The sequence below is a fragment of the Meriones unguiculatus genome, chromosome 11, assembly GCF_030254825.1.
Source record: "Meriones unguiculatus strain TT.TT164.6M chromosome 11, Bangor_MerUng_6.1, whole genome shotgun sequence".
Classification (NCBI taxonomy): Eukaryota; Metazoa; Chordata; class Mammalia; order Rodentia; family Muridae; genus Meriones; species Meriones unguiculatus.
Window position 1 is genome coordinate 91,872,384 of NC_083359.1, and position 24,862 is coordinate 91,897,245.

The following is a 24,862-nucleotide window of genomic DNA, read 5'->3' on the forward strand; positions in this document are numbered from 1 at the left end:
TTTCACCTAAGTTCACCAGGCAGTCCGACTCCGGTACTATTCCGCCCTTACGTATCATGGCTGCCAGCCCCAACTCCCAATGGGCTATGAAGTCCGATACCAGCCAGCTCTGGCGCCACCAAGGCTTCCACATTCACGTACGTTACTCTCTCCACTTCTTAGAACCGCCCCGAAGCCGCCGTTAAGAAAACCCTGCGTTGCCAGCTTGCCCTCAAGCAAGATGGCTGCCGGTCTCCATTCTCTCTTCCCAACTTGAAGCCAACTTTTCCCTGCTCAATGCCGCTGCCAGGCTGCCCTCACCTAGTATGGCTACTCGGCTCATGCCTCGTTATGGTCTCGAAGCCGACTCGAACCGGCCAGGTTCCGGGAGGCGCTGTGCAGGATGCAGCCACCCCCGCCCGGCCCTCCCCTCCCCCACGCCCGCGGCGGCGGCGGCGGCGGCGGAGGCGGTGGCGGCTGGAGCCCGGATGCGGCGCCGCGAGACAGGCCCCGGAGAGCAGCGCGGATGGATCCAACATGGCGGCGCCGAACCTGAGCCGAGAGTGAGGCGGCGGGGCGGCCGGAGTGGGGAGGGGGAGTCGAGTGGGACGGGGCGGGGCCGGGCGGGGCCGCGAAGGGCTTGGGGAAGGAAAGTGAAGGGGGAGGCGGTGGCGACGTCCAGCCTGAGAACCTCCGGAGAGGGAGGTGACGGGACGCTACGAGGTGGGGGAGGGGAGCGGCCGAGGGGGGCGTGCAGGGGAGATGGCAACTGTGGGAGAGGCCAGGGGCCGGGGCGCCGGAGTGGGAGCGTGGGGAGGGGCGTAAACAAGGGCCCGGGCTGGGCCCGGCCAGGGGCACTAAAGAGGCCGAGGTGGGGAATGGGGCTGCGAGCCAGCGCCTGAGAGGGGTAGGAGCAGGGGGGAGAGGCGGAGGGCGTGAAGGGGCAGGGGGCTTGTGGCATGTGGTTGCAGGGAGGGCTGGACTCCCGTGAGCGCTGTTGTGAGGACGTGTGTGTGTGTGTGTGTGTGTGTGTGTGTGTGTGTGTGTATGGGGGGGGTGGACTTTAAGACGTTTTCTACGAAGGGAGGTTTTGAAAGTCTTCAAATTGAACGCGGAAGGGCCTAGGGCAGAATTTGGGTGGGAAAGGAGAGAAGGAGGGCTTGGGGAATGGAGGGAGTGGAGACGTGACGAGGTAATGTAGAAAGTGAGAGACCGGGAGGAAAGTTTGGAAGGAAGGGGATAGGGGGCAGTGGAGCAGCACGGGTGAGAGAGGGTTTGGGGGTTCCCCTTTCCTCTGTGGAAAGGCAGCAGAGTTAAGCAGTATCAGTTGCAGCCAATTTTAATTGCCAGGCGCTTAGCTTTTAATAGGGTGGGAAGGGCAGAAAGGAATGGTCATGTGGGTTTGGAGAATTGGGGTTGAATGAGGGTTCAACCGGATCTGCTTTCCAAAACACTCTCTTGCTTACTGCTTCCTTGTTTTTCCTGGTTACAAATAGGGACGTGGGTAAAGCAATTTTCTAGGGTTTTTGGTTTTTGTTTTTTCAATTAGCATTACAAGGATGGGGAAAAATATATTACTGGAGCCTTATACCCCAAGGTGGGGGCTCTGGAAGCCTGAGGAGGAAATAGAAGAGAGACTGGCATTTAGGTAATCAGGCTAATAAAATCCGCTTTCCTTTACCGAAGTGCTGGAGGGGAGAAGGGGGCAATATGCATGCTTAGAAAAATGTTTCTTACCAAAGTGTGGAAGTGAGTGGATGCTGCCTTAGTGGTTATTTTGTTCTTCTTGTGGGCTGAAGGAAAAGGTGAAGTTTGAATTTGATTCTGGTCTCATGAGTGAAGTGATTTGAAGGAAGAGTTTTCTTTGGCTGTAACTTTTTCCCCTTTCGATTCCCCCCCTAACACTTACGTTGTAAGAAAATAGATGGAATAAGGAATTGAGGAAGGTGAGCTGGTATCGAGGTAATCAGGGTAATGCTTTATTCTTAGAAGCTGTTCAGTTGGGACCTTTCCTACTAGGAGTCTTTGAGGCTGGAAATTCTTGGGGTTGATGCTGTATTGTGAATTGACAATCAGAGAGGGACCTTGGGGAGTTTGTTATGTTTGAGTCCTCTTTAGCTTGGAGTAGTTTGTTCAATGAAATGACTTTAGGTCTCAATTACTTTTTTTCCCCCCATGGACACTTAAGTGTGAACCTTTGAAGTTTCAAAATAAAGCTTGACATTTTACTCTTTCCCTCCTTATTTGTTTTTGTTTTTGTTTTTCTGCTGGCTTTGAAACTTGTGCTAGGAAGAGACCTGGGAAATTAAGTTTCTTGCAAAGGTAAGTCTGGAACTTTTGATCGTTTTTAAACAATGGAAGGGAACAGAAATGGTATGAAATGCATTGGAGTAGAGCCTAATTAACGAGGTATATGCTAGGGAAAATGGGTTTCACTCATCTGAGTTCATTAAGGTTTGTTGCAGTCACTCCTCAGGTAACTGAAAAAAGATAGGAGGAAAAAGGGGATATTAAGTGTCTTGGGACAAGGTACTAGCTTTGGTTTGCTATTGGCTAGCCTTCTGCTCAGCTCTGAGTGAAACATGTTTAACATATGGAAAGCTGTGCTCTAGTGCATTATCTATAGAGTATTTCTCTTGGAGGATGGCTGAGGTACTTCAGTGAGAGAGCTCTTCTCCCGTTTTACTGTCTCTTCCAGCTGTTCAGAGTTCTTGGGATTTTTTTGAAAACATACTGTGTAATTCTGCCCTCCAGATATGTATTTGGTTACATTTTTCTAGTCCCACCAGCAAGAAAGCGACTGCTTCATGTACTCTTAGCTGTCTTCAAGATTTTCCATGTAGTTTTCATTTCAAGGTTCGAGTTGTCACCTTTTTAAAAGAAAGGTTCTCACTATGTAGTCTTGGCTGGCCTATATTTTGCTATGTAGACCAGGTTGGTCTCAAACTCACGGATCCATCTGCCTCTGTCTCCCAAGTGTGGGGACCACCTGGATGTGGTCACCTTTTTTGTTTGTTTTTAAGTTCTTCCACATGACTTTTTTCTAAGGGCTTCTGAGAGAGTCAAGTATTTCTTTTTCTCTTGTGAAAATATAGATGTTAGGAAGAATCTAGACTACCATTTTCTGCTTCTGGTAAGTCAAAATACTTTAAAAATAAAATTTAAGAAAGAGTTGTCATTTCTGGATGGGAGAGTCTAGACTGCTTGGGCATGGAAACCCAGTAGAGAATAACCTTAACCTATCAGGAAGAAACTCTCTAGGTACATGTAGACTCTTATTGGCTCCTGGTTACTTCTGACCTCGCTAAAGGAAAACAAACTAGAACTCCAGGAAATTTATCAGAATTTAGAATTGTTCTGTGCTAGGGATGTAGCTTAGTGGTAGAGCTCTTACCCACTTAAGCCCAGGCCTCTGTGTTTGATCCTTTGTACGGAAGAAAAGTACGTGTTAGTATTTGAAATATAACAAGGTCATTCAGTGTATCAGTGCACTTGTTTATAGTAGCTGGGTTTTGTTTGTTTGTTTGTTTTGTTTTTATGTAGACCAGGCTAGCTTTGAATTCAGAGATCCACCTGCCTCTGCCTCCCAGGTGCTGGTGTTAATGTGTGTGCCACCCTTTCCTGCTTACTGCTGTTTTTTGCCTCTTGGTATTTAGCAGTAGTTGAGATACCAACACATGAGCTCTTTTTAGTCTTCTGTTTGGAGGAGTGTGTTCTCATCACCGTGGTATCTTTCATCTAGGAGCTCTGTGTCTAGGCTGAGCTCCCTTGCCACTGAGAAAGCTGAGTATAGTTAAGTGTAAGAGGAAGTTGGTGACATTCTTTTCATCCTGAAGTTAGATTCTTAGACACCCTGGCTGGGTTGCTGAGCTAACTGACAATCCTGGATGATAATTAAGTGGGGAGAGCTGCCTACCAGCCTACATGCCAGCCCCTTGACATTATTTGTGAGACAGGCCTTAGGAAATGCTTGCCTCTCTGTTTTGCTTCATTGAATGGTGTAAGTCTGATTAGTGTCCTAACAGGGAAGGGCCTGCTCTCCAGTCTTGTGTTTATCTTGAAGAGGATGGCATTTTTCTCATTCCCACAAAACTCCAGATTGAACTAGGTCAGAGTAGACCTCCTGGGATGGACCAGAAGGGAGTATGTCTGCCACCTGCTATTTACCTGAGTGGCAACAGCAGGATATGGAGAAGCTATTGCTGGAGTGAGATGAAACTTCTTTGTGCTAGTTATCCGAGTAAAATGAGTCTATGTCTGACTGGCCTTCCTTTTCTTTTGGAATATGATTATACTGTTTTGGGTTGAAGAAACCTAACAGCTTCCGTCTGTAGTTCTAGTAAGGAAAATGTATGTATATCCTTTTGACCCTTCATCGTGTTTGACTTAGAATAGGATTTCTCAACCGTAGTACTGTAGACATTTTCATCCAGATACATTTTTATTGTTAGTAATTGTCCTGTGCTTTATAGGATGTGTTAACAGTACCCTGGCCATATTCTCTGCTGGTAGTGTAACTACCTCTCCACAAAGCCTGCCAATCAAAACTGTCTCCGGTCATTGCCAAATGTCTCCTGGCAGGACAAATTGCTCCTGGTTGGAAACCACTGACCTAGAAGCTCTGATGATTCCTAGTGCCTTGGATGATTTAGCTTGGGATCTAGGATTTAAAGGTGACTCTTTCCCTCCCTGTCAAGGGAAGGGAGTTAATTATGAGAGAATTGAGACCTATTGTTGAGTTACATTGGTTATATAATTAGGACTGTAGTGTTTTCCTTTATTTTGCTTCATTTTCTAGGGACAGAGTACATAGGGGGTGGTTTTTCTTAATTGCTTGGGGTTTAAGGACACTTTGAATTAGGGAAACCAGGCAATGACCTGCTCTTCTGATTGGTTGGATGTGAAACCTGCCCATCTGTTTTCCCTGGGATCCTTACAATCAGCAGCTGGCCAAAGGGAACAGGTGGGATAGGGACCATGGAAAGGTTGCAGGGTTCTAAGGAAGTTCAGTTTTCTTCTGCCTAGTTGACTACCCCATTTGTACTGACTGGCAGCAGGTGAAATGAGAGGAAGACACAATGAAATGCAGTCTCTGTAGTTGAATGATAATTTTCTCAGCTGTTTCTCCATACTTTTTAGTGGGATACCTGAGCTTTCAAAACTACGTGTGGGTTATATTTACTTTTTACCTGGGATTCTTTCCCCTCTCCCCAGAGGAGGATTAAAGAGTCTCTCGGCACTTTGCTTGTTGGCTCACTGAGGAAAAAAGGACCAGGTTCTGTTGCTTTTCAGCTAAGTTGTCATGGTTCTTCTGAAGTAGTTTACCGTTCTGTTCAGTTCTTTCTGGTGCTAGAAATGGAACCCCCGGCCTCCTGTGTGCTGAGCACCCCTCCACTGAGTTCTATCCAAAGCTTCTCATTTGCTGTCTTGTAGCTTAGCCAGTATCTCCATATGTAAAATGGTCAAAACATCATCTTGTTGGATCAAGTGGTTTGGTGTGGTTAGTTTTCTAAGGTACGTACGGCCAGCCAGAATATGTGCATGCCCACTGAATACTGAATGTGTTCTCTGGTGCACTCCTCACTTGCCCCATTCTAAGACAGGTTTCACTGTATAACTGAGACTGGCCTTAAATTTGTTGTGTGCCTCAGTTTACCTAATTCCAGATTACAGGCGTGCACATTGCAGTACCATGCCTGGTTTACATGTGTCTTTTTGGTGGGGTCCTCTCTTGGACTTTGATAGGTTTAGTTTTTAACTGGTATTGCTTGTATTCACCACTCAAAAATGAAGTTCATTTCTCAACAGGTTGGCTGCTCTTATAGCTGTCTACTACTAGGAATGAGGAATATAAAGTAACTTTGATTTAGCCCCACTCCATGAATTGTGCAGGATCTAAATAATTTCAGTCCACGATATAAAGGAAATATTCAGTGTTCCATAAGAGCACAAAAAAGGACCACTTAAGTCAGCCTTGGGGATGTAAAGATAGCATCTGAGTTGACTTGATTTTGTTTGTAAGATAATCTCAGTAGCTGGCTTCAGATTCATCGACATCTGCTTCCCTTTGCCTGTACATTGCTGGAATAAAAGGGGGATAAAAGGCATGAAGCCACCCAGACCAGCTGAGTTGTCTTGTTTTGTTTTTGTTTTTGTTTTTGTAGACTAGACCTGCCTCGAACTCACAGAACTGGGATTAAAGGTGTGCACCACCACCGCCTGGTGCAAGTTGACTCTTAGGAGTTATCCATGTGAAAATGAGGGGTTTCTATCTATGAAATAGACAGATGAGAAAGGGAGTTTGGTGAAGGGAATAGCCTGAAGAATAGAGGAATGAATAAGTTACATAACATGTAAACTAAAAACATGATAATATTGGAGAACTAATAGTTGATGAAAGCTAGGCTGTGTGGTAGATGAGGTGGTTATGTAGGTCTTGTTCTGGAAGGCTGGATACACAGTGTAAGGAATTTGAAGTCTTAGAGGTGAAGATTAGGATTTCTCCTCCCTTATATCCACAGCTCAGTTTATTTTAGGTGTTAACAGTTAAATGTGGAAGATGGATTTCTGTAGGTTAAGACCAACAGTGAAAGGCTAAGTGTGATGGTACACACCTTTAATCCCAGCACTCAGGATATAGAGGCAAGCAGATCATTGTTAGTTGGGAGCCAGCCTGGCTTTCAGAGAGTTCCATGACAGCCAGAGAGATGTTGAGAGACCCTGTCTCGGAAAACCACCATGTTTTACAGGCATATTGGCAGTACGTGCCGTGCCTGTAATCTTAGCGTTTAGGAGTCTCAGGTAGGATGACTGAAAGGTCATTGCTTACTTAGGTTATATAGAAAGTTCCAGGTCAGTCTGGTCTACACTGTGAGAGCTGGTGTCAAAAAAAAAAAAAAAAAAAAAGTTTTGGAGAAGAGTCAGTTGCAGAGCCTGGTGAAGTGGCTCCGCAGGCTAAGGCACTTGTTACCAAGCCTGACAGCCTGACTTCCATCCCTGGGACCCACCTGGTGGGAAGAGACCTGACCCCTGAAAGGTATCTTCTGATCTCTGTATGTGCACTGTGACACTTATGCCCACTCACAAAGTAAATAAATTAATAAAAAAAATTTTAAATACAGAGCCAGTTGCAGTAGTACAGTTGAGACAATGGTTAGAATGGGAACCGTGGCAATGGCAGCAGAAGGGAAAGGAAGGGCACATTTAAAAAGGATTTTTGCATTGTACAGTAGGAATTAACTGACTGTTTGGCCAAGCATGGTGGCTCACACCTTTAATTCCATCACTCTGGCTGGAAGCAGAGACAGGTGGAAAGCCGTGAGTTTGAGGCCAGCCTGGTCTACAAAGAGAGTCTAGGACAGCCAAGGGCTGCATGACTGGAGGATGTGGTCAGTGCTCAGATAGAGTACTGTCTTGCAAGATAGTAAGTATGCACCACCACCGCCTGGTGCAAGTTGACTCTTAGGAGTTATCCATGTGAAAATGAGGGGTTTCTATCTATGAAATAGACAGATGAGAAAGGGAGTTTGGTGAAGGGAATAGCCTGAAGAATAGAGGAATGAATAAGTTACATAACATGTAAACTAAAAACATGATAATATTGGAGAACTAATAGTTGATGAAAGCTAGGCTGTGTGGTAGATGAGGTGGTTATGTAGGTCTTGTTCTGGAAGGCTGGATACACAGTGTAAGGAATTTGAAGTCTTAGAGGTGAAGATTAGGATTTCTCCTCCCTTATATCCACAGCTCAGTTTATTTTAGGTGTTAACAGTTAAATGTGGAAGATGGATTTCTGTAGGTTAAGACCAACAGTGAAAGGCTAAGTGTGATGGTACACACCTTTAATCCCAGCACTCAGGATATAGAGGCAAGCAGATCATTGTTAGTTGGGAGCCAGCCTGGCTTTCAGAGAGTTCCATGACAGCCAGAGAGATGTTGAGAGACCCTGTCTCGGAAAACCACCATGTTTTACAGGCATATTGGCAGTACGTGCCGTGCCTGTAATCTTAGCGTTTAGGAGTCTCAGGTAGGATGACTGAAAGGTCATTGCTTACTTAGGTTATATAGAAAGTTCCAGGTCAGTCTGGTCTACACTGTGAGAGCTGGTGTCAAAAAAAAAAAAAAAAAAAAAAAAAGTTTTGGAGAAGAGTCAGTTGCAGAGCCTGGTGAAGTGGCTCCGCAGGCTAAGGCACTTGTTACCAAGCCTGACAGCCTGACTTCCATCCCTGGGACCCACCTGGTGGGAAGAGACCTGACCCCTGAAAGGTATCTTCTGATCTCTGTATGTGCACTGTGACACTTATGCCCACTCACAAAGTAAATAAATTAATAAAAAAAATTTTAAATACAGAGCCAGTTGCAGTAGTACAGTTGAGACAATGGTTAGAATGGGAACCGTGGCAATGGCAGCAGAAGGGAAAGGAAGGGCACATTTAAAAAGGATTTTTGCATTGTACAGTAGGAATTAACTGACTGTTTGGCCAAGCATGGTGGCTCACACCTTTAATTCCATCACTCTGGCTGGAAGCAGAGACAGGTGGAAAGCCGTGAGTTTGAGGCCAGCCTGGTCTACAAAGAGAGTCTAGGACAGCCAAGGGCTGCATGACTGGAGGATGTGGTCAGTGCTCAGATAGAGTACTGTCTTGCAAGATAGTAAGTATGGATGACTATAAAGTGGAAGTAAAAACTGTTAAGACTAGATGACTGGTTGATGATACTACACAGGGTCAGTGTATGAATCTTACAGGGCTGTGATTGGTCCTTGGCTGGGGGGTAAGGGGGTTGGTATGTGCCATCTGTAAGGAAGTGTCAGATTTTTTGTTTTGTTTTGTTTGTTTTTGTATTGTTCCAATTTTGAGACCCTGTGGCGCAGACTAGACTCAGATTCCCAGTCCTGTCTCATGAGGCCTCCCAGAGTGCTAGGATTATGGCAAAACTCTTCATCTGATTCAGTTTATCTCTCAAAAGATTGAATTCTCTACTTTTCAGTTTTGCCTGTATTTAAGAAATGAGGCCAGAAGGTGGTAGCACATGCCTTAGTCCCAGCACTCAGGAGGCAGAGGCAGGTGGATCTCTGTGAGTTCAAGGCTGTCCTGGTCTACTGAGTGAGTTCCAGGACAGCCAGGGATAACCTTGTCTTGAAATGAAACAAACCATAAGGAAATGAGGCCAGGTGTGGTGGTGCATGCCTCATCCCAGCACTCAGGAGGCAGAAGCAGGCAGATCTCTGTGAATTTGAGGCCAACTTGGACATAGTTCCAGGACATCCAGATTTACATAGTGAAACTATGTCTCAAAAAATAAGAGCCGGGCATGGTGGTGCACACCTTTAATCCCAGTACTCAGAAGGCAGAGTCAGGGGGATCACTGTGAGTTCAAGGGTACCCTAGTTTACAAGTGAGTGCAGGACAGCCAAGGCTACACAGTTAGAAACCCTGACTCAAAAAACAAACAAAATAAATAAATAAAAATAAAACAAATAAATGAAATGCTTAGGAAAGAAAAAAAAGTTTTTCTTTTTCCTTGAGACAGGGTTTCTTTGTATAGCTCTGGCTTTCCTGGAACTTGCTCCGGTAGACCAGGCTGGCCTCAAACTCATGGAGATCCACCAGCCTCTGCCTTCCAAGTGCTGGGATTAAAGGCATGTGCCACCACCACCTGGCTAAAAAGTTTTTTTGTTTGTTTATTTTTAAAACAGGGTTTCTGTGTGTAGCCTTGGCTGTCCTGGACTGGCTTTGCAGACCAGGCTGGCCTTGAACTCACAGAGATCTGCCTGCCTCTGTCTCCCCGAGTGCTGGGATTACAGGTGAGTGCCACCTGGCTGGCTCTTGTTTCTTAAGAGAGATTCACTATATAGATCAGGTTGGCCTAGAATCAGATCCTCCTGCCTTAGTGCCCTCAATGCTAGTTACAGGCTTGCACCTCCATGCCCAGCAAATCAGTGTTTCAAGGGACTAAAAGCAGTGATTTTTGGGCAAGAGGAACAATCTGGATAACATAAAATAACAAAACAAAAATTGAGACAGTTTCATGTAGCCCAGGCTGGTCTTGATCTATAGCTGATGATGGCCTTGAACTCCTGATCTTTTTGTCACCACCTCTCAAATGCTAGGATTATAGCGTGCTTTACCATACTGGCTTATTTGAGTTTTTGAGATAGGATCTACCTATCTATCCCTGGCTGGACCACAGATTGCTCTCTAGACCAAAATGACTTCAGACTTTGGGTAATCCTCCTGCCTCTGGATCCTGAGTGCTGTAATTACAGGTGTGTACTCTCATGCATAGCTACAGTGGAAACTTGTGAACTATGCAGTACTAAAATCACAAAAACATTCTTACTCCAGGAATCAACTGTACCCCATCTGTAGGTTCTGAACTTGGAGCATCATCTGTTGACTATGAAGAGCTTTAGGACTGTTTTTTGCTTGTTTTGGTTTGTTTTTTCGAGACAAGGTCTTTATGTATCCCTGACTTGGAACTCTGTGATGTACTTGTTTCTGCTTCCTAAGTGCTGAGATGAGAGGCATGTATGCCCAGCATATGTTTATTTTTTTAAATATAATATTTAATAATCATATTAAGCAGTGTGCTGCATTAGTATGTTAAGACAATGCAGATAAATTAATTACTACCAGTGTGTGGCTCACACATTCTTGTCCTGTCTTACAGGACACTGGAGATTGCAGCTGCTGAGCAGAGATTCTGGAAAGCACTCTCTCCCTGAGCCTCTAGCATGGCAGGCCTAAAGCGGCGGGCAAGCCAGGTGTGGCCCGAAGAGCATGGTGAGCGAGAACATGGGCTCTACAGCCTCCACCGCATGTTTGACATCGTGGGCACCCACCTAACGCACAGAGATGTCCGTGTGCTTTCCTTCCTTTTTGTTGATGTGATTGATGACCATGAACGTGGACTCATCCGAAATGGACGTGACTTCTTGTTGGCGCTGGAGCGCCAGGGCCGCTGTGATGAGACTAACTTTCGCCAGGTGCTGCAGCTGCTGCGCATCATTACTCGCCACGACTTGCTGCCCTATGTCACTCTCAAGAAGAGACGGGCTGGTGAGGGCGAATGGGGTCTGGGAGCACTTGAGTAAGAGAATACTTGTGGGAGGCCAGAGTGAGTAGCACAGGAGTCTAGCAGGGAGGTGGTCTTGACCTGGGGAGTACCTAGAACAACCTGTGAGACCCGTTGTTAGGAGACAGATGTGTATTTCCCTTGAGTGACTCCTTCTCCTCTTGCAGTGTGCCCTGATCTTGTAGACAAGTATCTGGAGGAAACATCAATTCGCTATGTGACCCCCAGAGCCCTCAGTGATCCAGAACCGAGGCCTCCCCAGTCCTCTAAAACAGGTGAGAAGATATTATTCATAATTTTCATGAGCAAGAGAACATCAATCCCATCAGATCTTATGCTGGGCCAACATCTGTGAAAGGATGCAGTCCCTCTGCATCTGCCCCATTAAAACACCGGAAGCCGGGGAGATGGCTCACTTGATAAAGTGTTTGCTGCACAGGAGTGAAGATCTGAGTTCAGGTCCCCAGCACTGACATGAAAAGCTAGGTAGTAGAGGTGTCTGTATTCTCAGTGTTGGAGGAGACGGGTGGGTCCCTGGGGCTCATATAGCCGGCCTTGGCATGTTAGTGAGCTTAAGGTTCAGTGACAGACCTTGTTTAAGAAACGATTGGGAAAGATTGAGGGAGACACCTAACGTTGACCTTTGGCCTTCGCATGCAAGCACACGCACATATGAACACATCTGTGTGAACATGCACACACATAGATCGAAGTATGCTTTGTTTGGGTCTAGTGTTTGCTCTCACAGCAGATCCTTTTAGGTTGCTTTTTTAAAAGATCAACTTACGTGTACAAGTGTATTGTCTGCATGCATGTTGAGTGTGTATTTGCCTGCATATCTGTATGTGTCCCACATGTGTGCCTGCTTCCTGGTGTGGAGGTCAGAAGAGGACATCAGATCCCCTCATACTGGAGTTACAGGCGATTGTGAGCCGTAGGTCATGGAAACTGAACCTGGGCTCTCTGCAAGAGTGACGAGTGCTCTTAACCACAGCCATTTATCTCTCTAGCCCAAACTTTTTATCTTTTTGAGACTTCCTATCTAGCTCAGGTAGATATAGAACTCTGTGTAGTCCAGGCTGGCCTTGGACTTCATCTTCCTTCCTTTTCTTTTCTTTTTTTTTTTGTTTTTGAGACAGGTTTTCTTTGTGTAAACCTGGCTGTCCTGGAACTCACCCTGTAGACCAGTCTAGCCTTGTATGCAGAGATGCACCTGCCTCTGTCTCCCGAGTATTCGCCCCCATCGCCCAGCTTCCTTCCTTTACTCTTACATGCTGGGAGGATATATTTCTCCCGCCATACTTAGTGCAAGTCCCCTCTCCCCCCACTGTTGAAAATGAACCCAGATCTTCGTGAAAGGTTCACTGACCTTTACACCTCAGCCTTCGGGTTATCACCAATACTGCTTTTATTATCAGGTCTGAATGATTCCTTTACATATTTCAAGTTGAGTATTTGAAGTTCTGCTTTTAAAACCTTATCTTTCAATTTACTTTCTGGTCAGTGCCTCCCCACTATCCTGTGGTGTGCTGCCCCACTTCAGGTTCCCAGATGTGCAGTAAGCGGCCAGCCCGAGGGAGAGCCACACTTGGGAGCCAGCGAAAACGCCGGAAGTCAGTGACACCAGATCCCAAGGAAAAGCAGACATGTGGTAAGGAAATTCAAGGATTTTAGAGATACAGACTTAAGGGAAAATACAATGAGCTCCTGGGATCTGAGATAATGGACAATCTGTTGTTCAGTTAAAGGCAATCTTTGATTGCTGTTTTCAGGTTGGATTTAGTTCTCGTGAGAACTATTATGTTTTTGGCAACGGTATATTACAATCCTTTTTAGTTTTATTAAGTCAAAGGAATGCCAGTATGACAGCATTATAGGATGAACCAAGTCAAGACAAAAAATAAATTCTGCAGATATTTAATAAAGCAGCTCTTCTAAGCAAGGTGGTGTTTGTGAGTGACCTGAACATACTGACTACAGGGAAGCTCTGGCCTTGAGGCAAGGACTGCACGGACATGGGGAAGTAGTAGTTCTTGGGGAGATGTAGAAGCGGGGAAAGAGGGCTTCTGCTCTGCTGTGCTTGCTTTTCTAGCGTTGACTGTAAACACAATTCTTACTGTAAGCCATTCTTCCTGAATCTTTCCCAGACATCAGGCTGCGAGTTCGGGCGGAGTACTGCCAGCATGAGACTGCTCTGCAAGGCAATGTCTTCTCCAATAAGCAGGACCCACTTGAGCGCCAGTTTGAGCGCTTTAACCAGGCCAACACTATCCTCAAGTCCCGGGACCTGGGCTCCATCATCTGTGACATCAAGTTCTCTGAGCTCACCTACCTCGACGCATTCTGGCGCGACTACATCAATGGCTCGTTATTAGAGGCACTGAAAGGCGTCTTCATCACAGACTCTCTCAAGCAAGCTGTGGGCCATGAAGCCATCAAGCTGCTGGTGAATGTGGATGAGGAGGACTATGAGCTGGGTCGACAGAAACTCCTGAGGAACTTGATGCTGCAAGCATTACCCTGACCTTTCCCCTTCTCATCTTTCTGGGGACTGTTCGCTGTCACCTCTGGAGCTGACATTCTGTTCTGGGGTTTGTTCTCTGCCCTCCCAACCAATCACACCCCCCCCCTTTTTTTTTTTTTTTAAAGGTAAAGACAGGAGAGTGGAAGTGGTGTTCCCTACCCCTCCCTGCACCCATGTGCCTGGGCGTCCCCTCTGTTTCCTGTTGCCACTTACCCCCTAATGTGTGTCTCTACAGCCACCTTACCACTGAGCCGTAAGACAAGTGTATAGGGACGGAGTCTATGGAACATAGCCTTTGTAAGGGACTGAACGTTGCTTTCAGGTGCAGTGAGGGGTAATCGATACTTATGGCTTTATGAGGGCTCTTAAATTTTGTCTGAAAAACCAAAGGGCTGTGAGTAAAGGAGCTATGTGGAAGGTGGGACTCTGAAGTGTATTTTGGAAATTAATTACCACCTTCTTCCAAATTATAGAATTTTTTAAAAACAAAGAAGCTGTGGCCCTTTCCACTGTCTCCTGGCCTCTGGTGCTGCTTCTTTCTGCCTTTCCTTCATGACAGCTTGAGACTGGTGTGGCCCCCTCCTTTTCCACCTTGTCAGATCCTCTTCAACAGTTAGAGAGGATTGGGCCAGCCTGGTTACCTTCCCAACTGTGGTGTGTGTGAACACCAACACACGGAATGGGTGGAGTGAGCCTGCTGGCTGAAGTATACTCTCTCTGGAAAGGAGAAGGGGGGGGTACGTTTTCCTTCCATTTTCCATTGAAACTAACAAGTTCACCCTTATCTACCCCAAATCCCTTTCCTCTTGCTTCCTTCTTGCTTGAGAGAAAGTGAAGTATTCAGTATCAACTCCTCCTCCTGCCTTTCCTCCTATTCCCATGCTTTGGAGAGCCAGGTTGGTGTGCACACTGGGCATTGCACTCTTAGGTAGGGTGGCGTGTTTAAGCCAGGAGGCTTACAAGTAGAGCCCAGCCAAGCAGGTACCACACCACTCCCCTTCCAGCCCCTAAAGGAGATGTCCAGACAGACATTATGATGATTATATTTTTTTCAATGCAGTGCTGCTCAGCCCTCAGCGTAACTTCAGTTTTCATGAAATAAACAGTGACTATATAAAATTTCATTTTTCTGAAACTGAAATTTGAGGTCAGGTCAAAGTCTCTTCTTTTCCATGAACTTGAGCCTGTTACCATTGAGAGTTTACGGTTCTGCAAGAGAAGGGAACTGTGCTTGGGGCCTGCCTACAAGTCACAGTAATATCACCTCAGGGTTGGCATGTCTTTGTGTGTCTCAACCAACAGAAGTTAAAAGCCTTAAGACAGTGGCTGACCCAGATTGCCATAGAGGTCAGGTCTGCGATGCTGGAACACAGGCAGGTGTTTGCGCATCTGTTGCAGAAAGTTGAGATCAATTCGGGCAAGGCAGAGGCCTGGTCCCTCAGAGCAGCAGGCCACCACTGTACCCCAGGGGTCCACCACCATGCTGTGGCCATAACTTGCTCTTGTCTCATGGTGCCGTCCACACTGTGCTGCTGCTATCACATAGCACTGAGACTCAATGGCACGGGCCCGCAACAGCACCTGAGGATGAGGAGTACATACAGCAGTTACATACACACAGTTAATAGGCAAGTGACAAGAAATGGGCACTAAAGGCCGATCTCCTCATTGACAAAATGGACTGACTAGAATTAGTGACTACATTAACTCTCTAACGTGACTCATTTATCTATGGAGTAAATTTCCCCACCAGGTGGAAAGTTTCCCCACCAGGTGGAAAGGGAAGAAAATCCTTCAAGTGAAAAAACAGGGAAGGAGAGTAAGGTTTGGTTGTTTTGGATTTTGTGGGGGTTTTTTTTGTTTTGTTTTGTTTTTGAGATAAGGTTTTACTGTGTAACCCTGGCTGGTCTGGAATACAGATCTGCCTGCCTCTGCCTCACAAATGCTGGGCTAAAGGCATGTACCACCATGCCCTACTATTTTTGTTTTTGTTTTTTTGTTTTGTTTTTTTGCTTGCTTTTTGTTTTGTTGAGACAGGATACCCTGTGTACTCTGGCTGTCTTGGAACCCACTCTATAGACCAAGTTGGCCTCAAAACTCAGAGATTCATCTGCCTCTTCTTTCTGAGTGCTGGAATTGAAGGCATGCGCCACTGCTGCCCGGTTTCTTTTTTTTTCTTTTTTCTTAGTCAAGTTATCACTATGTAGAACATGTTGGCCTTGAACCTGTGGCCATCCTCTGGAGTGCTTGGAGTTTTAATTTGTGCCACCCTACTCTCACTGCTGGGAAGATCTAAAGGGAGGCCTATATGTCATGAAGTATTCTCTTACCTCCCAGTGGGCTGGGCCTGTCACAGATCCGAAGGCTGAAGGATAAGTCAGTATCTCTGCCCCAGCTTGAGCCAATTTCAGAGAAAGTTCAGGGAAACGCATGTCATAACAGATTGCTAGACCAATCTGGAATGAGAAACAACCCACTCATCTTCCCTGTCCCATTCGTCTTAACATCTAGTACCTTCATTATCCTAGGCCAAAGGAGGGGGTGATACCACCTTTTCAATGTATTCCTATTTCCTTTTCAAACTCCCACCTTGCCTGCTGGTGTGCTGACTGGTGGCTCAAGAACGTTTCCAGGCATGGTAGCATTGCTTTCTCTCATGGGCCCCTGACCTGGGATCTCTACATCACATAGATGTGTCTTCCTGTAACTGGCCACTATTGATCCTAGAGTAAGAGATAAGGGGGGAAAAACACAAAACCTCTGTACAGGCACTCTGAAAGCCCAGCTCAGCTCTTCTCCCAAAGAAAACTGATAGGCTAAGAACAGGAACACAAAACCCCTAACATCGAGCAGTTGCGAAAATGATGCTGAAGGGACTGAGTTGAAGGCAGAAGAGCCTGGGAAGAGACAAGCTCAAGGGGTAAGAAGCCTCACCTTTGCTGTCCAGAAGCACATGACAATTGTAAATTTTCTGAGTCTGCTCCCAGTCTTGGCCACGCTCGTGGAAACCACCCAAGGACAGCCAGATTTCACATTCCCTGGGAAGAGGGAACACTGACAGCTCCACCCAGCGCCCTAGCCCCTCGATGTGCCAATCCAGGACCACTGCCCAGAGGGGATTCTATCGCCCTTCCACCCTTGTACCTGGCAAGCTGGCTATATCGTCCCAAAAGGTCCCCGTCCAGTGGTTCTGACAAGTGTAGTGTCTCGGCAGGATTTCGTGCAATAAAGTCAAATGCCTCAGGCAGAAAAGCCAGGCAAGCACCCTGTCTGGCAGCCTCTTGAACCAGCTCAGCACATGTTTTAAAGTTCTCTTGCTTGTTTGGTGTTGATGTTACCTGGCACACAGCCACCAGGGGCAGCTCCCAGGAAGTTGATGAGGACACCGCCATGGCTCTGGGCCTGTGAATGGCACGGGCAGTAGTCTCAGATTTACTAGCATGGAGAAACTCAGAGGCGCAAGTAGGGGTGGGGCCAGAAACCTAGACTTTTTCTTTTCTGAAACAAGGTCTTTTGTAGTCCAGGCAGGCCTTAGCTGACAGCTGAGGTTGACCTTCAACTTCTGATTGCTCCTCCTGCCTGTTTTCGAGGTGCAGGTGTGTCCCACGATCCCTAGCGACTTGTTTCCGTTCTTACAGAGCATAATAAACCTAGAGTTACTGGTGTTCATTAAATGTTTGCTGGTGCAGACACCCTTTGTCTCCCACTATGCAGTTAATAAACACGGACTGAGCAGATATGTGCCAAGCAAAGAACATAACAAAGCATGTTACCTGCGCTGAGTACAAAGTACTGAGGTTCGAGGTATTCGGTGTCCGGTACACAAAAGGGACAGGAGTTGGAGAGGAGGCCTGGTGATGAAGCCCAGCCTGAAGAAGGTGAGAAATCAGGACACCTAACCCTCCTTCAAGCATTAAGTATCTAGAATTCTCTGTCATTTCCTGGCCTGGCCAATAATCCCCTCCCCCTAAGGCTTCAAAAACACCTTTTACTATTAGTAGCTATGGAAAGAGATCATAAAATGGGAAAATGGGAGAGGAGACTATGATCGGTGCCTTAATACCTCAACTTCCAGTGATCTCATATTAAAACTGAAGCCCTTTTCCTTGACTTCCGCAGTTCAAGTCATCTCATGGAACCTTCCTCGTTTCCCCAATTCTCTTCTCGGCTGTGCCGCCTGCACAGCTTTATAGACTCAACACACATCTCTCCCCTTACACCAGAATCTCCGAAGGAATATTCACCCTCCCTAGATCTCCACCAACTCGTGGTGGGTGAGGGGCACAGCACCAGAGCCCACCCCGAGCCCCCGCCCTCTGATTATCGCGTCCTTCCTCGCCTCTCCCTGGGGGAAGAATCTCTGTTGCACAAATTAAAGCATGGCAGGTGGAATTCACCGCAGCGGGCAGGTCTGGGGAGTAGGTCCTACATGAAGATAAAGCCAAAACCATTCGCAGGGTCGAGTCTGAAGAGCTGCCTGGAGCCAGAAGCGCAGGGGCAAGTGGGCGGTAACCACCAGACCGGATGTGACGCATTGGGAGTGCGCAGGCCGGAAAGCTTGCAGGTGGCGAAAATGGCGGACAGCAGCGGGCGTGTGGGCAAGAGCAGCGGGAGCAGCACGGGCAAGGGGGCGGTGTCGGCCGAACAGGTGAGGAGCCGCGAGCGCTGGGTCGGTGTCGAATTCGTGCAAGAAACAGGGTTTCCGGCTTGTACGAGCCTTGAGCCCTTTCCACGCTCGCCGTGGTCACGCACAGGGGAGAGGGGTTTCCTTGGAGGTGATCACGCTCCCTCCTGGGCCGTGAGTTGCTGGGTGAGTCGAGTGAGAAAGCCCTGAGGTGCGGGACCTGGGAAGGTGTTTCGGTCTCTAAGGAAAGGGTCGCCGTTTCCCCCATTTCCCCCGTCTCCGAGGTACCATGAAGAGGGTATGGTTTGGCATGGCATCTAGTAACGGATCCCAGAGAGTGTTTAGCCAGTGAGTTGGTTGTTGAGTCTGTGACTCTAAAACCGTGTTCATCATCGCCGACCCTGCAGAGCCACGTGACCCAGACCCAGCTTAGTGTTCTGTAACTGTTTTGACTAAGGAGTCTTCAGTAGATTGGCTTTGTAGTTGGGTTTGCTTTTTTGATCTTGGGGTTGGGTGCTGAGGGTCGCTCTATGAGCCTTGGCTTTTCCAGAATTCACTATGTTGATCAAGCTGGCCTGGAACTCACAGAGATCGGCTTGCCTCTGTCTCCCAGATGCTGGAATTAAAGGCCTATGCCACTTCTCCTGGCCCGGGTTGTTTGGTCTTTTAAGACATGGTCTCACTAAGTAAGTTCGAACTGGCCTCTATCTCCCTCCCTGTTCTGACTTCGGAAGAGACCAGAAACGCTTTTCTAATTAAAGTTTGCTTCTCCTGATCCTCATAACATCGGAATACATGTGACAAATTAATCAGAAAGGTATTTGTGATAGGGGAACCGTGATTTGTAAATCGTGAGACTAGTGTTTAATCGCTATTAAAAGAAAAAATCACACAATTGAAATGAAAGTAGTTGAAGCTAAGGGTGTAGTTTAGTGGTTCAAGTAGGAAAGCCCTGAGGTGTAGGATCTGGGAGGGTGTCTGATCCCACCCGGTTGGATTCCAGGGGTTGGGTTACATGTGTATTGAACAGTTATTTTAGTCATAAGTACATTTGTCAGTTAGTTGTTGAAGAGTTAGTACAGGTAAAAGTATCATCATAAAGAGCTTCCCTATCAGAAAAAGGATTTTCATAATTCTACTGAGTCAGGAAGTAAGTGTTCTAAGAGAGTAAAGTGCAATGAAATTTTTGAGAATGGAAGAGGTAGCCTCTGACATAGTGAGAAAAGGAAAAACGGTAACTAATGCATTTTGATGGTTAGGCTTTGCTAAACACAGAGAAACTGGTAAATGAAGCAGACCTTGTCTTAAAGTTGGTCAAAGACTTGTTTGCATAAAAGACAGCCAAGTGTAATCCTGCTGGTTACCCTGCCAGTTACAGGCTAGCCTGGGCTACAGAGTGAAACACAGTCTCAAAAATGAGCAAAAAAGACAGGCAGAAAGACAGATAAAACAATGAGACTTTACAAATATATTTTACTTGTATGTTTACATGTCGGAGTGTATGTGTGTGCCACATGTGTGCTGGAGCCCTTGGAGATCAGAAAAGGGGTCAGAGTCTCTGACATTGGTTGTTAGCTACCATGTGGGTCCTAGGAGCCAAACCCAGGCCCTCTGCAAGAGAAGTAAGAGATTTTCCACTGAACCATTTCTCCAGCCCCTACTTTAAAAACTTTTGCACACAAAGAATTTTTCTTTTTCTTCTCTCTCTCTCTCTCTTTTTTTTTTTTTTTTTTTTGCACAATTTGAAAAGTGATTCCAAAGTAATGTAGGTTTAGGATTTGGTGGGCAAGTGGAAAAGGGAAGCTGTGGAATGGTGAGATAGCAATGACAGTCTTATGCCATAGAATCAGATAGACCAGTGTTTGAATTGTATTTTTTATTTATATATGATTTCTCCCATTACTTCTTACCCTCTATCTGTAAAAACACAGCAGTTCCTATCTCATAACTATTTAGAGTACTAAACAAGAAAATCCATGTGATTTTTTTTTTCCCCTACCCTGACTAAAATACAGAGAACATGAAATGTGTTTAATAAATGTTAGTTAGGGGCTGGAGAGATGGCTTTTGCAAGGCACCAACTCTGGTTCCCAGCACCCATCTTGGTTGACTTCACATTTCCCTATAACTTCAGCTCAAGGGGATCCAGTGCACTGTTCTGGCCTCCAAGGCCAGAGCTGAGGCGCACATGCTCGCATGCAGACGTGCAGGACATATGCACATGATGTGAACAATCTTTATGAATGCCTATTTGCTTTGCTTTTCTAGAGGATAAAATTCTTCAGCTTAATCTTAAAGGATGAAAAAGTCAGTCAACTGAAGTTCTTTTTGTTTTTATTTTATTTTTTTTAATGTACATTGGTATACTGCCTGCATGTATGTCCATGTGAGATCCCCTGGAACTGGAATTACAGACAGTTGTGAGCTGCCATGTGGTGCTGAAAATTGAACCCAGGTTTTTTGGAAGAACAGCCACTGCCCTTTTAAGAAGAGAAGAACCACTGAGCCATCTCTCTAGCCCCATGTGAAAATATTTTAGTTAGAAGTAATGTGCTTGCCAGCTGTAGTGGCACACACCTTTAATTCTAGCACAAGGGAGGCAGAGTCAGGCAGATCTTTTGAGTTCATGGCCAGTATGGTCTACAAAGCAAATCCAGGACAGCTAGGGCTACACAGAGACACTCTGTTTTGGAAAAACCAAAAGAAGAATAGGAGGGGGAGGAAGAAGCAAGGAATGTGTTCCAGAGCATTGAGACATGACCCACCTGGCATTGGAAATGCTGGTAGACTTTTTTGCAAGACTTGAAGAGGGTTATAGGGTTTCTGTCTCTGATGGATAATGGTACTGTAGATGAGGTGGGGAATGTGGAAAGAGGTTGGAATTACTGTTATTCAAGGAGTGGTAGAGAAAAGTCCTCAGAGGAAAATGAAGAAATGTGCATTCATATACATATGTTGGAGGCCGAAGGCCAGCATCAGGTATCATAGGTATAATTTCTTGTGCACTGTCAACTTTGTTGTTGTTTGAGACAGGTTTCATGTGGCCTACAACTCATCAGCTAGGATAGAATGGCTAGCCAGAGTCCATAGACCCTTCTTTTCCCATCACTAGGATAACCATTGTGCCTCAACATTTAAGTGCACTAGGCACTAGCATTCCATTGCCAGGCAATTCATGCTTCAGTACTATGCTTTTTTTTTTTTTTTTTTAATGTGTTCTGGGAATCAAAGTCAGGTTCATGGACTTTTTACCTGTGGAATTTTCTCTCCATCCCAATTAAAGTGTTTATCACTGATGCAAATTCAAGCCAAACGTGTCCTTTACAAGGAAAGGAGGAGTAGGTAATAGATTGTACTAGGCCTAGTTTTGTTTTCTGTTATTGTTTATTGGTTTGCTGTTGTGGTTTTGTTTGTTTGAGATAGGAGCTCTCAGCTGTAACCCTGGACTAGCCTGGAATTTGCTATGAAGACCATGCTAGTCTAGAATCTGTGGCTGACTTCCTGTTTCAGCCTCCTAAGTGCACCATAGCACTTGGGGGAGTGTTTGTCTGCATGTATGTGTGTGTTGGATGTGTTCCTGGTGACCTTGGACTGTGGAGGTCAGAGCATCAGATCCCCTGGAAGTGGAGTTATGAGCTGAGCCATCTCTCTAGCTGCCCAAATTTGAGAGTTTTTAATGTAGCCTGTTAGAAAATCACAGAAACATATTTTACCATTAGTGACTCTTTAAAGCAATACATTTTATTGAAGGAGGTGTATAAAACACAGGGAAAGATCCAAATAGAAAATCATCTTACTATAGAAAAGTAACTATTACATTTTGGACTATGTCTTCTGATAGTCTCACACTTTATCTTTTGTATGTGTATAAGGATGGGTTAAGAAAGATGGCCCAGTCCATGCTACAACAGCCTAGGTTAACAGACAGGGGCAGTAAGCCTCAGAGACAACAGTTGAAACAGGAGAAAAAAGTTATTTTTACAGTTATTCTGTCTTATTAGTCCTCAGAGTCTTAATTTGTTCTAATACTAACTCAAAATTCTAGGGTCATTTGTGAGCCTGGGCAATGATTAGTAGTATATTTACTTCCAGCACGTACTGCAGAGGCAGGCAAAAGGTAGACACTCCCATTCTAAAAGAGAGATGGAAAGCCAGAAGGAGTGGGTAACAAGCCTTAGGTCTGAGTTCCAAGAATGCAGGCATTGTCTTACAATTCTGTAATAATTTTTCTCTTCCTATATCCTTGTCCTTTGGAAACTCTGGGCCTCTAAAATGTTGGGCAGCTCCACACATGTGGGCTTGCTGGGCTCAGTCCATACTTGATGCTCTTGGGCTAGAGCTGCTTACCGATGCCCGCAGCCTTCTCTCCCAGGCAGACCGTGGGCCCTGACAGTTTTATTCGGGGTCCTGGGAGCTGCCTGGCCCTCACTAGGGATTGCTTCAGTCAGAGTTCTCTTGTGACAGTTCCCATTCCTACGTTAGGTTTCTGCCTGGGCATTCCCACCCCAACCTCCAACAGTCCAGTGTATCTTTTGAAGTTTTAGTAGAGGAAGCCATCTCTCCACAGCTCTTGCATTCTGCATGCCTGCAGAATCAGCACCATTAGGGCAGACACTACCACAGGTCGCTGCTGATAATGTTCTCTCCAGCTGCAGTACAAGCTGTAAATAATTGGAGCGTGCTGGAATGTGAGGAGCAGGGGCAGGTAGGCTGGGATGAGTTCCTTCTGCCCTCCAGACCCTAGCTTTTGATCCCATGATTGGAGGGACAGCCGCCAAGATCTCCAGAATACCTGCAGAACTTTTTTGCCTTTGTGTGTATAATAAAGAGCACTTGATTTTCTCTGTCAGAGTTAATTTCTGCACTCCTAGGGAAAAAAGAAAGAAAAGAAAAGAAAGCTTGTTTACATTCGTTTTCGTGAAAATTCCACAGTGCTCATGTGATGACCAAAGAAGGGTTCTCTCCTTCCACCTTTTCAAGCCTGGTATCAAACTCAGGTAGCCAGGCCTGGCCACAAGTACCTTTACCAGCTGAGCCATCTTGCTGGCCTGGTCACTCACTGTCTTGAACCTATTTCCACTTTGTTCACAGCCAGGCTGTGAATTGTCTAAGCTTTTAGGCTTTCTTTTCTTCTTTGGTTTCTTTTTATGTTCATTGGTGGATGTCTGTGCGAGGGTGTTAGAAACTACAGAACTGGAGTTACAGAGAAGTGTGAACTGCCCTGTGGATGCTGGGAATTGAATCTGGGTCCTCTGAAAGAACCGACACTGACAGGGTTTCTCTGTGTAAGCCCTGTCTGTCCTGGACTCAATTTGTAGAACAGGCTGGCCTTGAACCCACAGAGATCTGCCTGACTGCCTCCAGAGCACTGGGATTAAAGGCTTGTGCAACCATTCCTGGTATGAAGCCAGTGCTTTTAACCACTGAGCCATCTTACTTTCTTTTAATTATGGATTCTTGTATTGTCTTTAAGCTGGGGAGTGTGCTTCTTAGAAACAACGGATTTGGATCTTGTTTATGACCTGGTCATCTGGTTTGTTCATTCTTTCTTTTTTCTTGATACAGGGTCTAACTATGTAGTTCTTCCTGTATTTGAGCTCACTATGACCTCACAAAGATCCACCTGCCTCTGCCTCCCAAGTGCTGTGATTAAAGGCATGGGCCACCATGCTCCGCTTTGGGCTTATCTTTTAATTGGAGTGTTAAGACTACTTACATTTAGGGTTATTGATAGGGGCTTGCTAATTCTTATAATTTTGTTGAATGTGTTTCTGGTTGATTGGATTGGTTGATTGGTTATTGGTGTTTTATTTTTTCCATTCTTCATATTAGGGGTTTGTTGACTCACTGTGTTGGATGTGGTGTATGTGGTGGAGGGGGGTATGTGTGTGTTTGCATGTATGTATACCACATATTTGCTTGTGCCTAAAGAGACCAGAATGGATGCTAGGAATCAAAAGTAGGTCTTCTGGAAGAGCAACTGCTTTTAACAGCTGAGTCATCCCTCCTGCCCCAAGTTATCAAATTCATATAGAAAAAGGGCTGGGAATGTCGTTCAGTGGTAATAGGTCTGCTTAGCATGGGCTGTGTCCTGGATTCACTGCCCAGCACTGTAAACAAGTAAAAAAATAAAACAGGAAGGAAAAACAAAAACTATATAGCATTGAGTAACCAAGAAAGAAGGTAAAGCAGGACTGTAAATCAAGGGGAAATAATTTGTTTGTATGAGATTAATATGTGACAAGCCAGAAACAACTCAGTAGTAGAAAAGGTTTTTACATTTAGAGAAGCCGGTATACAAATAGCAGCTCTTTGGTTCACTCTGAAAGCCACCTCCTTGCACCAGGGCCTTGGGCTCTTCCTTTATGAATTAAGGTATATAATCTGTTTTTTGTTTTGTTTTGTTTTTTTCAGGCTGTAATTTGAACCCTGACACACAAAGGGCAAGTGTTCTACCCCTGAGCTATACCTTAACTAGTCTAAGTTTTAGAAGTAAACAAGACAAAGCATCTAGGCTGTCATAATGCCTAGCACATAGTAGGTGCTCTTTCCTGACCATGCTGTGGAAAGCAGAGTTGTAGGGTCACGAAAGAGTTAAGTGTCTAAAAATGGGTTATATTTGCATATCTAAATTTTCCTGAGAGATAACAGAAAAGAAG

At 45.6% G+C, this 24,862-nt stretch overlaps 4 protein-coding genes across 12 annotated transcripts in view; 2 read left to right on the forward strand and 2 right to left on the reverse strand.

Moving 5' to 3' along the window:
* Dedd (death effector domain containing) lies at positions 1-14,698 on the forward strand. 6 transcript variants are annotated; one of them, XM_021647100.2, is made up of 6 exons: positions 1-542; positions 2,269-2,301; positions 10,651-11,039; positions 11,223-11,330; positions 12,599-12,706; positions 13,203-14,698. In XM_021647100.2, the coding sequence occupies exons 3-6, from the start codon at positions 10,715-10,717 to the stop codon at positions 13,577-13,579; spliced, it is 918 nt and encodes a 305-aa protein (XP_021502775.1). In that variant the 5' UTR covers positions 1-542; positions 2,269-2,301; positions 10,651-10,714; the 3' UTR covers positions 13,580-14,698. The 6 variants fall into 6 exon arrangements, with proteins under 6 accessions (XP_021502775.1, XP_021502773.1, XP_021502769.1 ...); XM_021647094.2 differs by having other exon boundaries at positions 8-542; positions 12,560-12,706; XM_021647096.2 differs by lacking the exon at positions 1-542 and adding an exon at positions 595-702 and having other exon boundaries at positions 12,560-12,706.
* Nit1 (nitrilase 1) lies at positions 14,607-18,104 on the reverse strand. 3 transcript variants are annotated; one of them, XM_021647093.2, is made up of 7 exons: positions 17,977-18,104; positions 17,353-17,448; positions 16,724-16,981; positions 16,514-16,617; positions 16,169-16,302; positions 15,910-16,035; positions 14,607-15,160 (listed from the first exon to the last, which is right to left on the reverse strand). In XM_021647093.2, the coding sequence occupies exons 3-7, from the start codon at positions 16,969-16,971 to the stop codon at positions 14,894-14,896; spliced, it is 879 nt and encodes a 292-aa protein (XP_021502768.1). In that variant the 5' UTR covers positions 16,972-16,981; positions 17,353-17,448; positions 17,977-18,104; the 3' UTR covers positions 14,607-14,893. The 3 variants fall into 3 exon arrangements, with proteins under 3 accessions (XP_021502768.1, XP_021502766.1, XP_021502767.1); XM_021647091.2 differs by having other exon boundaries at positions 18,009-18,097; XM_021647092.2 differs by lacking the exon at positions 17,977-18,104 and adding an exon at positions 17,643-17,950.
* Pfdn2 (prefoldin subunit 2) overlaps positions 18,009-24,862 on the forward strand; it is an 11,933-nt gene continuing 5,079 nt past the window's right edge. The window contains exon 1 of the mRNA XM_021647101.2: positions 18,009-18,227. Within this exon, the coding sequence (XP_021502776.2) occupies positions 18,009-18,227 (219 nt within the window). The remainder of the gene's footprint in view (positions 18,228-24,862) is intronic.
* Klhdc9 (kelch domain containing 9) overlaps positions 20,120-24,862 on the reverse strand; it is a 12,480-nt gene continuing 7,737 nt past the window's right edge. Inside the window, exon 4 of one of the 2 annotated variants that reach the window (XR_009584640.1) lies at positions 20,120-23,070. The gene's annotated coding sequence lies outside the window, so the exon portion shown is untranslated. The remainder of the gene's footprint in view (positions 23,071-24,862) is intronic. The other variant, XR_009584641.1, reaches the window with a different exon arrangement.